We start from the raw sequence: 13,243 nt of genomic DNA, 5'->3' as shown, positions 1-13,243 counted from the left end.
TCGTGGGCAACCTGCAAAGGGCATTGCTGAGGGCATTCTTGTTCTGGAATGAAAATACCAAAGAAACCTACAATCTTTTTTCCGGCACAAGGTTTATGTTATGTTAAGTTATGTTATTGGTGCTTATATAGCGCACAGCTGCCCCAGCAAAGTGGCGTCCCGGCGCTTCCAGCATCAGAGACCAGACCTCCTTATGAAAGGAGGACATCACCTTAGTCGACTGACCTGGTCTAGAGGCTCTGTGGACTAATTCATCCACAGGAGGCAACTGTGTGTGACCTTATGGTGATAGGTTCCAGTCCTAGTGGACCCACTCAGCCTTTCATCGTTTAGAGATTGATCAAGAGAGAACCATTGGTTTGTGTAACAAGAGACATCTGTGATTCTGCACCCAGATGAATGTGTACTTTGCAAATGCACATGCTAAGCTGAGTTACAATTTTGGAGACAGCCCGATAAGTGGGAGATTTGTGGAAGGCATATTTCCGGTGGGTGACCTAGTTTAAAAGATAATTCAATGATTATCCCACCAATTCAGGTTGGGGACTTTATCACTGAATGCCACACCTTGGGCCACTTCACTGACCCTCTGCTGGGTCAGCTCTGCATAAAATCTGCCAATTCACCTGGCATGGGTGATGGTTTGTTCCAGGATATGACAGTCTGTGCCCTGACCATTCCAGGGAAAAGTGAAATACTTCTGCCTTGTCCCCTGATGTACAGTGATTTGAAGCTCTTACACTCAAACACATTTAGCTGAGAAAAAAGCAATAATCTGCCTGCTCTACCCAATGGTGGAGGAGCCCTGAAAAGAGCACTTAATGCAGAGCTCCTGAGAGGGTACATTGAAGCACTTCAACGAAAACACACTTCTCTGCAAGCCTTAATGTTTTGTGAGGCAAAGTCCGAGGGAAAAGTAAGTCGGAAAAGATTACATCTTCGAAGTGCATGATCACAAACCTCCACTGGACTCATCCCACTGGTATGTATGACACAATCAGGAAGTCACTTTGGTATAAAGGGACCAATGGTATATTGCAATGCTTCACTCTGCCTGGTAGTACATCACACTGAAATAGTATTTGCATTATATTCATTGGGGCAATGATCAGGGGAATTTTGTGGTTGTTACACAGTGATGTTATGAATCGCTCACTTCAGCAGCAATTAAGGAGGTAGCACAGGACAACTTAAACGTAATTATTCTTCAGAGCAATTTTGTGTCTGCAGACAATTGCTCATAAATTGTAATTATAAATTGTATTTAGATAGCACTTACTACTCCTGATGAGGAGGAATTGAAGAGCTTAGCAGTGAGTAGCATGCTTCTCCAGAACCCACAGTTAGAGGTAAGAAACTAGCAGATTCGTAAAAAGTGATATTTGTTTGTTTCCCTGTGGATCCCTCATGCATTTGGTGCATTGTTTTGAAAGGGATAGATTGATCGACGTGGACTAGTAAAGGGAAGATGTGAGTTGTTATTGGGAGTGGTGAATAAGTGCGACTGTTAACTGGATGAATTGGATAAACGAGGAAAGAGTTTGGAAAGGGTGTGTGGGAGGCCGTAGTAGAATGAGAGGTTTGGGTTGAGTCAGGCAGTGTAAGGCAATATAAGAGGTGTGGGTAAAGGACTACTAACTGAGCAAAGTACAGTGATGGAAACATAAAAAGAAAAAACATGGAGAATAAAGGAGCGAAAGAAGGCAAGAAGAAAGAGGGAGTTAGTAAGTGTAGGAAAGTAGGATCTGCTTTTATGGTTATCCCCACTTTTTGCCTGGGAAGAGGTGTGGCGCAGCAGCCAGGGCCGCTGACTCCGGAACCCGGGGCTCACATTTCGATCCCCGGTGTGTGCCAGTGGCAGAAAAGCCCAGCACCATGTGACTCTGGGCAATAGCTTGCCTAATCTTCCAGACGGCCCCAGCGCCTTAACACCCTCGGGTAATTGTTCGCGCTTTACAAATACTGGACATTTACATTACAAATACTGGACATTTACATTTATAATTTGTTCCTGACGAGTCTGACTGGGATCCTACTAATCAGGACCCCAATCTCTGTGCTTTCTCCCGTAAATTGGTTATGGTAAGTACTTAGGTACCTCCCAGATTGCACACTGGTGTACCTTTATATGGCCCTAGTATGGTGGTACCAAGGGCATAGGTACACCAGGGGTTCCCAATGGGCTGAAGCATGCATTATGCCACCCATGGGAGACCACTCAAACTGTAACTACAGGCCTGCCATTGCAGCCTGTGTAAGCTAGTGGTAGCACCACTTACAAAATATATAGTTGTCCGATATCTAAGGTGACTGCACTTAAAACCTATAAGTCACCCATACAGCAGGCCTTTCAATCCTGAAGGCAGGGTGTGAGGGTACCCCTTCATGAGCAGGACACCTTTAGAGACTACGGAGTCCATTCTCCCAGGCTGTAAGTGCGACAGCTAAATAACATATAGAGGGGCATCGCGTCATTACGCGGTGACCATCTCGAAACAGGCTGGAACAAACCCTATCATGTTTGGTATCAAACATTTTGGAATCATACTTCCCACACTGTAAATGGTGTGGGAGGTATAATTCCAAGCACTGGAAGAGCCCTCCGTTAGGCTCTCAGTGCTCCCCGTACCAGCCTCCTTGACCCGGACAGCACAAAATGGTTGCTGCGGACCAGAGACACGATTCTGCCCTCCTGCTGCTGAGCCAGGCTCGAGCAGGGGAAGGCAGAACAATAGGCATTCTGTCACAGGGAGTTGTGACCACCTCCCAGGCAGGGTTTAGTGTATTGGGTCCGGGTGGGAGCACTTACTAGCACCACTCAGTCTGCTTGAGGGGCACATTTGGTGCCCTTCTTGCATAGTCCATTTCAAACCAGTCCAGGGATGCGTTGGCTCCCGCTCTGGGGCAAAACTGGACAAAGGACATGGGAGTATCCTCCCCAGGGAGAGAACCCTGAATCTTCCCAACCCTTTCCTTAGGGTTCTTAAGGGCTTACCTCGGGTGGGTCCCTAGATTCGTCGTGGACAAAATTCATTTCGAGATAACGCTTCTTCTTCAACCGTCTGGGCACTCTGGACTTTGCTGGACTTCATTCTGAGCATCAAGGCTGCAACTGGGAAGAATCCCGCTGCTCCCGATCTCGTCGTGCTGCTTTTCTGCTGCAACGTCCGTGCCTGTGCGCCATAGATTAACCTTCCACAGGCCTGTGGGCATCCAAGACACCTGAAGGAAATTCCCTTAAAGGGAAGGAGTCACTTCCCTGCATTTGCAGGCACCACAACTAAGATGAACAGTCTACTGATCCTGGGCTCCATCGGACTATGAAAGGCTCACCAACACAGGTGGTGGTTCTTCACACCCCTCGAGGCCTGCCCTGTCCTCTCACCAAGTTTGAGGCCAGTACCCCTCGTTGGAGTCGCAGGAACCAAACGCCTTTGCACCACGTTGACTTGCCGTTGTCAAGGCTTGTTGGCTTTCTTACATCAAGATCTTCAGGCTCCAAGTAGCCCTCACCTCAAGCACGTCCAGTGACAAAGATCTTTGTCCTCACCGCATCACTTACATTGTGGGTTTGCTTCTTTGGTGGGCTGCTCGAGGTCCTCTTGCGACTCCTTTTGAGAGTCACTTGAATTCTGTGGGCTCCCCTGATTGCTTGGGCTTGCCCTGACTCCCCTGCTTGTGGTGAGTCACCTGGACCTTGCTGATCCCAACACTGGACCTTCTTCGCTTTCCATTTTGTTTGCAGTTGCCACGGTTTGTTGGTGCTCACGACGGACACCGACCCCTTAACTCTCGATATCAGACGTGGGACAGCTGGTGCACGGCTCCTGGTCTTCCACAGCGTCGCCTGGTCCTCACAGCTGCAGCTCCAAGGTCACCGTCATCTATCCTGCAACACCCTATAATCGGTGGGCATTCGTCTTCCGTGCCTCCTGGTCACTCCTGATTGGCATAGACTCTGTCCCCTCTGATTGCAGGTACTTCTCAACTTGAATCCACTTTTGAGTTCCATCGGACACTTTCACCTTCTCCAGCAGTAGAATCTTCCTGAAGTCCTCCACTGAGTCGGATGGAGGTGTCCGACGCCACTTCACACCTATGCACCCGGCTTCCCTTGGATAGGTAACCTGGTTCCTAAGGTATCTACGGGTGGGATGGCTCGCCAACCTTCTGTCTCTCATGGGATTTTCACTGGGAAGAGCCCTTCTTTAAAATTGCAATTGCGACTTCCCCATTGACTCGCATTGAGCCTGCGGTCGTGTTCCCACTCTGCACACGGCCTCCGTGGGGCTCCTTGTTACTTATCTTTGGTGGTTCCTTGGGTCCCCGGCACTTCTACATCTTCTGGGTATAGTCTTGACTTGAGTCGTGGTTCACATACCACTATTCTAGTATATGGTTTGGTCTCCCCTGGTGACTACTGTGTATCCTGTGCTACTTGCCTTTTTCTATTGAAAAGTATTGTGTGCATTGTGTATATATATCTCCAGTTAGGAGACATCTGTATGCGTTAGTGAGTGTCTTATAATAAATACATATTTTTATAAATGCAGCGTGGTTCTTCGTCACCTACTCTGTACCTATAAGATTATGTTCTGGTAAAACAAGCTGCTTTACACTCCTTCTGGACTAAGCCTGAAGGCTGCTCTTCACAGCTACCACTTAGAGAGCTTTCTAAGGTTGGCTAAGACCACTAACATTACCAAAAGGGTTGTCTGGATTGGTGCAGGGTGCATCATATACCAAGCCAGCCTCTCAAAGTAAGTAAAAAAAGGAAGAAAGGAAGGAAAAATTGGGGAAAAAAGATTAAAGGAATGAGTGGTGAAAGTAAGAAAAGTGAGACACGGGACAAGAACAAAGGGTGGAAATAAATACGCCCGAAAATGAAAAAAGAGAGTGAAAGAATGGATGGCTGATAGCTGGAAGAATGAATGACAGCTGAAAGAGTGAAAGTTTGAATAGAAGGGTGGAAATATGGGTGGATGGATGGATGGCATGGGAAAGAACAGATGGGGCAAGTGAAGGATGGATGGATTATGGGTAAAACAATAGATTAGTGGGTGGATGATGGCAGCTGTGGTCCATGCAGGTAACAGCGGTGGGGCCGTGTGTGTGGGAGGGGGGGCAGATTTCGAGGGACGATGCAGAGGGAAAATTAAATAAATAATTATTTTTCCCTCTGCATCGTCCCTTGGAATACCACCCCCTGCGCAGCCCCATTGCTGTTACCTGCACGGACCGCGGCTGGATTTTGGGTGCAAGGATGAAAGAATGGATGAATCAGTAGTGAAAGAATGGCTGGATACAGTGATGGAAGGACGGCTGGAAATGTGAAGGGGCCTCTTCTATAAAAGGTCCACTAGAGGCATGGTTCAAAGTGATGAGCTTCTCGTTACTACCTTGTTGTCAAAAACTGTTGATGCCATTCATCCCCCTGAACATCAGTATCCACAAGGGCAGGTCTCCTGAAAGGGGATTATTTACTTCTAGGCACAGAGTTTGTTGGCGTTATTTAGTCACTATTTCTTCTCAGTGCTATCCTAATCCTCTTGTAACCCCCATGTAATGAAAAGACCTTTCTGCTGTGTACTCAATGCAGCTTCTTTAAAGAGTAACAGTTTCAGATTAGCTTATCGATGTTTATCTTTTCAGAAATAAGAAAAATATCCTAACCCACAAATACGTGCTGGAGCACAGAAATGTTTCCATAATACGGTGTGGAGTCCTGAGAGACTTAAAAGATTTGATATGTCACCCCCTTCTCCAAAACAGTCTTTAAAACTAACTTTTTAGCTCATATCCTGTTACGGTACAGCAGGGCTCGAAAAATAAAAAATCATTTCATTTTTAGGTCGAGCCTAAGCAAATGCGAAGCATTTGCTGTCTGGCTCGAAAACTATTGTCACCCGTTTTTGGGAATGTGGACACGAGCTGGGCACGAGCGCAGATTTCACCTCGTGGGCGCGCACGGCGCCGTGCCCATCTCGTGCCTCACATTACCGTGCGCAAACACACACACACAGACACACTCACGCATGCACACATACACAGCCACTCGCAAACACAGGCACACACACACTGCATACACACACGCACCCCCCCTTACACAGACACACGCGCACACAGACACACGCGCGCACACAGACACACGCGCGTACACCGTCCAGGCGCCTCCCTTCCCACTACTCCTAGCCCAACAGAACCCCTGTCCCCGGCTGACCTGCTCTGCAGCGGCCTCAATGCCGGAGCGAGTCCTAGAGGAGATAAAGTGAGCGGGCTCTGCGGCCGGTGTTGCGGTGTTGCTGCGAAGGGAGCGCCGGGTGTTCACCATACTGCCGGCACGGGTTGCGCTAAATGCCGGGGCCTCTCACTGCCTGGGCTCTCTTAGCGCCATTCCTCTTTCTCTCGGGCTGCTGTCAAGCGGCGCTGCCACTGTTCTCTCATTCTTTTCCAGCGCTGAAGCCTACGCCACTTCATCCCATTCGACCGCGTCGTTTGTAAACAATGAAACATGCCCGGTGCACTCAATGAAGGTTAAGGAGCCTGCATGATACACAACCCGAGTGCTCATAGCGCAGCGAGGCTCCGCACACATGGTTACCAGAGCTGCTGGTTGAACGCCGCCTCGCCCATGCGGGGCTTCGGGTCTCAAGGCAGCCGGTTCTCTGGTAGTATCCCGCACGGACAGGTAATGGAGACCTGCAATGGTCCCTCGCGCGTCCCTACGAACCCCCTCGCTCACACGTCCCGGGAGCTTGCTAGTAACACCCGCCGGCAGCGCTGTCTCTCACCCTCCCGCACAGCTTGGGGACAAAGTGGCCGCCTCTCACCTGCTCCTGCTCCGAATCGTACTCCTCGTCATCGACGCTGACAGACATGGCCATCGCCCGGCGGAGCCTCCTTCCCGGAGAGGCTGCAGGCCCCTCACACCGAGGACGGCCTCATGAATAACATGCACCCGAGCGGAACAGGAAGAGGTTGAGCTCGGCTCTTGACCAATGGCAGCCGGCCCAGCTCGCCGCGGCTCCACACAAAGGCCTGCCGCCGACCGGCGCCCCGGCACAGGCAGCGTCGACACGGGGCGAGTGCGGCGCTGTTTACACCGGAGGCTCCACCCGGCACGGAGCGGAAACGGAATGCACAGCGCGCTCGTGCCAGCTGTCACACCCGTCCCTCCATGAGGAAACCTTTTATACACACACATATCGAGTTCATTGTTATATGTGGTGCCGGTCCCACGCACCGTGGCTGAGGGCGAATTTCTCTTTGCGAACTAATTTATCCGGTTAAACGCCATGACTCACGTTATACAGGTGCCATAGCACAGCGGTCTGAGAGTGAATACAGCGGCAATCCCGATTGTATCATGTCGGGTGCGTGCGGGGGGCGCCTCTGGCATTTTTTTTTCTACACCCCCTCACCCCCAGCATGTTTTGCTCTTACGACCGTGGTATTAGTAGACCGGCTTTAATAATCAACATTAACATTTCTATTGGTAAAAGACTGACTCACTAGCATAACACTGGATCTCAGTGGGAAGTGGGCCAATCCTTGTACAACAGAACCACTCCTGGTGTGCAAATGCCTCTGCCTGCGACAATTAAGTACCTTATGAGTGACTCTTAGGAAGACAATCACGCCTACGACAAAGCAGTTACATCATCCATGTAACAATATATGTTTATACAAAAGTAACGTCTTAAAGAAGGCATAAGAAACTATCTTAAAACTACCTGAAGCCTGTCTGAAGACTAAGACCTACTTTTTGCACTGAAATGATTATGGTTTCCCTGTGCAGCAACACTATGTCATGGCATGGCGGGGTCAAACTACTGCCAGCAGGAAATAGTAAGCCTTGCCCCCTCTTCATGTGTGTGATACCTTCAGGCAGTGCTATCTTTTCAAAGAAAAGCACATTGTATTGTCGGACTTGTTGTTTTGAGATTTTAGGTGGGCTGTTTAGAAAAGTAAAACTTGGTGAGAGTGTGTCATAAATATTTCAGTGTAAGTAATAACAGAACCAACAATGTTAAATTTGAGAGGGAAGACCGCAGCAAACAAGATACAAAAACGCAAGTGTAGTATCTATGCAGGCATACATTATCACATATTTATAATTTTCTGGAATCATGAAATATACATTTTTACAGAAACTTACTAGTGTATGGAACTCATTTCTTGCTAGGGTCACTGCTGAGCAGCCTAGTCAACACAGCGCCATCCAAGGTGTTCTGATCAGCATATTGTCGTAATGCTAGCGTATTTCTGGGTACAGGCACTGACCTTGCCAGCGTAGCACACTCACCAGCACAAAGGCTGTGCTGCGGGCGCAGAAACGACTGGCTAAGTCTCCTTGGTCTTGTATAACCCCATACAGTAGTTCATGTCCTACAGCCTCTCTCGGTCAAGTAGCGATGTAGCGAGTATGTCAGTGTACTGACTTTTGTGTATTAAAAAAGAACAAACTGTAACCTTAGAACAATTTCAAAGCGCTAATCTCAAACGGCATAGGAATCTTGTTTTCCTTATCACTATGTGCTCGGTGCAGACTCGGCCTGGCCGGGACAAGACAGCTCGGGGGACTGTCACTGGGTGTCATGTAAGCAGCAGAGGCTATTGCCCTCACTCTATCTATCGCCTCACTCTATCTACCACCCTCACTCTATCTATCTATCGCCCTCACTCTATCTATCGCCCTCACTCTATCATTCTATCGCCCTCACTCTATCATTTTATCGCCCTCACTCTATCATTTTATCGCCCTCACTCTATCTGTCTATCGCCCTCACTCTATCTGTCTAATCGCACTCACTCTATCTATCGCCCTCACTCTACCTAACTATCGCCCTCACTCTATCTGTCTATCGCCCTCACTCTGTCTATGTATCGCACTCACTCTATCTATCGCCATCACTCTGTCTATCTATCTATCTATATATCTATTGCACTCACTCTATCTATTGCACTCACTCTATCTTTCGCACTCACTCTATCTATCACATCACCACAGCATCACTCAGCACCACCACAGCATCACTCAGCACCACCACAGCATCACTCAGGGGCACCACAACATCACTATGCGCAACCACAGCATCACTGAACGCCACGGCATCACTCGTCGCCACCACAATATCACTCGGCGCCACCACAGCATCAATCTTTGCAACTATTCAACAACAACTGGTTCAAATATGTTCTCTCAATGTTTCAAGCTTTATTGCAAATGTCACAAAAAGATGTTAATATTTCACTTCTGTTCTTGGATTTTCGTCACAATAAAATACACTGAACATAATCTTCACAAAAGTTATTTACAAAAGTTTAAGCTATTGCCATTATAAATTACAATAACTTTTATTTAAGTATTAATTATTTTAAAAAAATGAAAAGCCATTGTTATTTGTAAGTCACGTAAATACTACACATATTGCATTATAAATGCTATAGGTGTCACATTTGCAAAAGTTATAACTATTGGCATTGTAAATGACAAAGCTATTAATTTAGCTATTTTCAAAACCAACACATAAATAAAATATTGTCATTTACAATACCAATAGCTCAAACTTTCCTAATGCGAGACCTATTGCATTGCAAATGCTTGTTACTAGACCTGCAGTGCTTTTTCACTTTGTTTGCAATAAAGACGCCTTTAAATCTTGCTATCATTTCACATTTCCTCTGCTTTCAGAGACAGAGGTCAACAGTCAGTTTGTCTTCCTACTCACCAGGACCTAAATATAGCTTGCCGTAATTGAATCTGGCTCGCAAATGCGAGCGTGCGAGTGGATTTTTCGAGCCCGGTACAGAGTCACAAAAGTCGCAAGAAGCCCACTTTCCTAAAGAAGCCCAGCTGACCAGTTCCAACTGGGCCTGCCCTGGTGGCTTCTACTAGGGTGAGTCATGACCTAGAACTGGTGTCCCATAGGTGCTGGGGCCCTTAGATAAGTGTCAGAGTATACTCCTTCTGTCCAATCGGCAAAAGCTGAGATATAGAAACTTTTTGTCAACTTTTCTCTGAAGAACCGGTGATAGACCAGGACTGCAGTCGAGCCAAAGCAGTCAACGTTGAATTGCTGGTCAGATTCAACTAGCTAGTATGATCTGCTGAAGGAAACCTCACTTCCAGGAAAGTTTATGAGTCCAAAAATTAAAACCTTAACCGTGAACGATGCTGAACCTAAGACAAACGATGTGAAAACTATCCTGAGCATGGACACCGGGCTTCGCCCACCTTAGTTGCCGACTGCACTGGGACCTAACTCTTCAGAAATCCGCTGCAATCAAACCTCGTTTTGGATTTAGAGTGCCACTCTGACGACTCGTCGACAACCAACTTTCTCCAGAAAAGTTTCTATGTCCGAAAGTAATTCTTTGACAGGGACCTACCTGGGCCTTGAATCTGACCCGTGCTCCATTGCAGTCAGCTTCACACCTGACCCATGTCCCAGTCTAGTGCAACCACCTGCCTGCGGATGGTGGTGTGCGCTTTTTGGTGCTAAAACGTAATTTACATTTTAAAAATTCATATCTCCAATTCCCCATTTTGGAGTTTGCTGTTTTTGTGTCATTTTGTTAATTAAAATATTCTTTTTTATTATAAATTGGAGCAGGATTTTTATTGTGCTGTGTTCTCAACATTTTAACTTTTTGGTACTTCTAAATGCTTTAAACGTTTCTTAAGTTAAGCCTTAGCCATAGCCACCAAGGGCTGTGCTTAGGTTTAAATTACTGACCTGGACCTAACGAGGATAGTGACTTTAATATCATCCATCTCAATTAATAAACCCCTTTCTCGCAATTATTTACCTATTTGTACCAAGTCTTAAGTTGACAGAGAGCTGGCCACGAACACCCCTGATGTTCATAGGGCTGCTACCGTCCAACTTCAGTGTATTAAGTCCTTTTGTATGTCGTAAATAGTCTTCGTGACATCTGGTACAGATGGAAAGTAACAAAGTTTCTGCTTGATCTATCAGTCCATGGGCTAAGTCTGCATCGTTCCAGCTTCTGAAATTTCAGGAATTCAGCTGCCTATGGTAATACACTGCCATTCTTACAGGGGTATGGTGGCTTCATGGAATGAGAGGCAAAGTGTTTCATTAGGGGAAGTCTGTCGGGTACCTTCATGGTCTTCATAAGATATGCTTACATGTCATTGTAGACTTTCATTTCCACAGATCACGAATGGTCTTGTCACAAAGCTGTTTTTAAATGCTATTAAATATAAATTTCTTGTTGTGATGTAAAACATAAAAGGTGTCACATTTATTTGGCACAGGTCTCTTATTTGTGTCTGGTACGTGTTTTGGCCCATGAGAAAGCAAATGGGGCTTTCTGCATCCTCATAATCTAAGAACTGGGCCAAGAAAGATAGACTTCGAGATGGCGACCGGCGTATTTACAGCTAATCTTCGTTATTCCAATTCCACACTTCTTACTCCCTGTCCTGCCCTTCCTCGTTTCCTTCTCAGTCAACATGCTGGTTTACTAGAGCAAGTGTGTTGGTTGAAGGCAGCCATTAAGTCACTGGGTCATTTATAGGCACTGAAATGAGAACAAACAATTTGATGATCTCTGTTGCCTTTATGCATAAACAGAAATATTAGAAATTAGTTTAAGAAAGATATGCTACTAAAAAGGTTAACACTTAATTAACTATTTCATTGCCTGAAGCCAGATGGTGAGTAGACAGCTTGATAAAATGGACACAAACCAGTATACCTTCCTCGAACAAAAACACTTATATGTGCAAAACCAAGAAGAAAGAATTCCCTATGTATTATTGAGCATTTTCAATACCTCCAAAATATCAATCACACTATATATGAAGCCAGAACTTACTTAATAAGTCCAGGATGCAATCCAACAAATATGTTAACACTACAATTAGAGTACATTTAGGCACAAATGGTACAGTACCAGCGTATTATAGTCTAACAAAATGACTGTGCCCTAAATATAGTTTAAAAACGTATTGCCCTCCGGAGCTAATCTACAAATCTATGTTCAATGGGACAAAATTAAGGACACCATATATATATGTCGGGTAATATTTCTAGGATACCAGTATAGATGTGGTGGTAACCTGTGCTCAAAGCACCTTTGAAAATATTATTTTTTTAAATATTAACAAATATGTCTTATTCATTTAGAAGACATGGAATTAAGTTTGTTAGTTCTATTCGTATATGCAAAAAAAGTGTACCCCCTTTTCCAGATTAGGCTATGGTGAATAGCAGGCAGCGATTAAGGCGTTTAAAAATCAGTTACCTCCAACAATGATGATCCGATCTCCAATTACTACTGCTGGTGCACAAACATTTTTCACCATTCTGGTCTCCATTCTGAACCACATGTTTCTGGATACATGGTAAACCTAGTGTAAAACATAAAATTAGGAGTGTTGAGTAATCATGAGGTTTGATTGGCCACATTTAAAAAAAAAGGAAAAGGGTGACAGTTCTGAACACATCAGAAGGTACAATTCCCCTGTTATTTATGTGTTAACACTAATAATCATATAATTAATATATATGCGTGCATGAGTGCCTTCTTTTCTAGGTCTGGCTTTGTTAACATCACATAATTCATGCTTAAATCATTTGCCGAATGATGGTCTGTGCTGAGGTGAGTTGGAATGATGGTTTAGAGTGAGAGCTTTGCAAGTATCTTGGACAGAAATTAAGTTTAGCCTGATCCCCTTGCTAATTTTCATCTCTTAGTTTCATATTGTTGGCCATGGTAAACAGAAATTCTGATCTAATGAAAAGTGGACCCTTCAAGCTTCCACAGAACTTAAAAACATTACAGTGCAGTAGTTTTACGGCATGAACCCTGAAATAAGCTCATGTTCAATGTAGAAGGTTTGCTGGAAAAACAAAGCTGAAATTAAGTGAAATTGGCAATATCATGAACACCAAATGAAAATGTATGCCTAGTGTTTAGAATTTAACTTGGTAAAGCTCATGTACGCAAATTGCTGCTGGCAGATCTCTGTGTACACACTTCATGCTATGTTTCTAGCCTTGGGTGTTCACCCAACGTATTAATATACTGGGAATTGTAGCCTTTGCATTGGTTGACAGTAAATGTGCTTGTTGTATAGAATGATCTGTAAAATGAAAAATAAGGACTAGGTTTTTTCATTTGATTTGGAGTAGAATGACAACCATAACTGTGATATATGTTAGTCCTAAACTCTAGGACCTAGATAGATGCAGTGACAGAATTGCAATGC

The 13,243-nt window shown here is 45.4% G+C and overlaps 1 protein-coding gene across 3 annotated transcripts in view; it reads right to left on the bottom strand.

The window, feature by feature from the left end:
• Window positions 1-13,243, bottom strand: part of KLHL38 (kelch like family member 38) — a 58,332-nt gene that overhangs the window by 18,481 nt on the left and 26,608 nt on the right. For 2 of the 3 annotated variants that reach the window (XM_078686800.1, XM_078686799.1), the window contains exon 3: window positions 12,277-12,382. In XM_078686800.1, the coding sequence (XP_078542926.1) occupies window positions 12,277-12,382 (106 nt within the window). Of the gene's footprint in view, window positions 1-10,890; window positions 11,551-12,276; window positions 12,383-13,243 lie in introns of those variants that run through there. The other variant, XM_078686801.1, reaches the window with a different exon arrangement.

This window comes from Lissotriton helveticus, chromosome 4_1 (assembly GCF_964261635.1).
Source record: "Lissotriton helveticus chromosome 4_1, aLisHel1.1, whole genome shotgun sequence".
In the NCBI taxonomy this organism is placed as follows: domain Eukaryota; kingdom Metazoa; phylum Chordata; class Amphibia; order Caudata; family Salamandridae; genus Lissotriton; species Lissotriton helveticus.
This window is presented reverse-complemented; position numbering and strand designations above follow the sequence as displayed.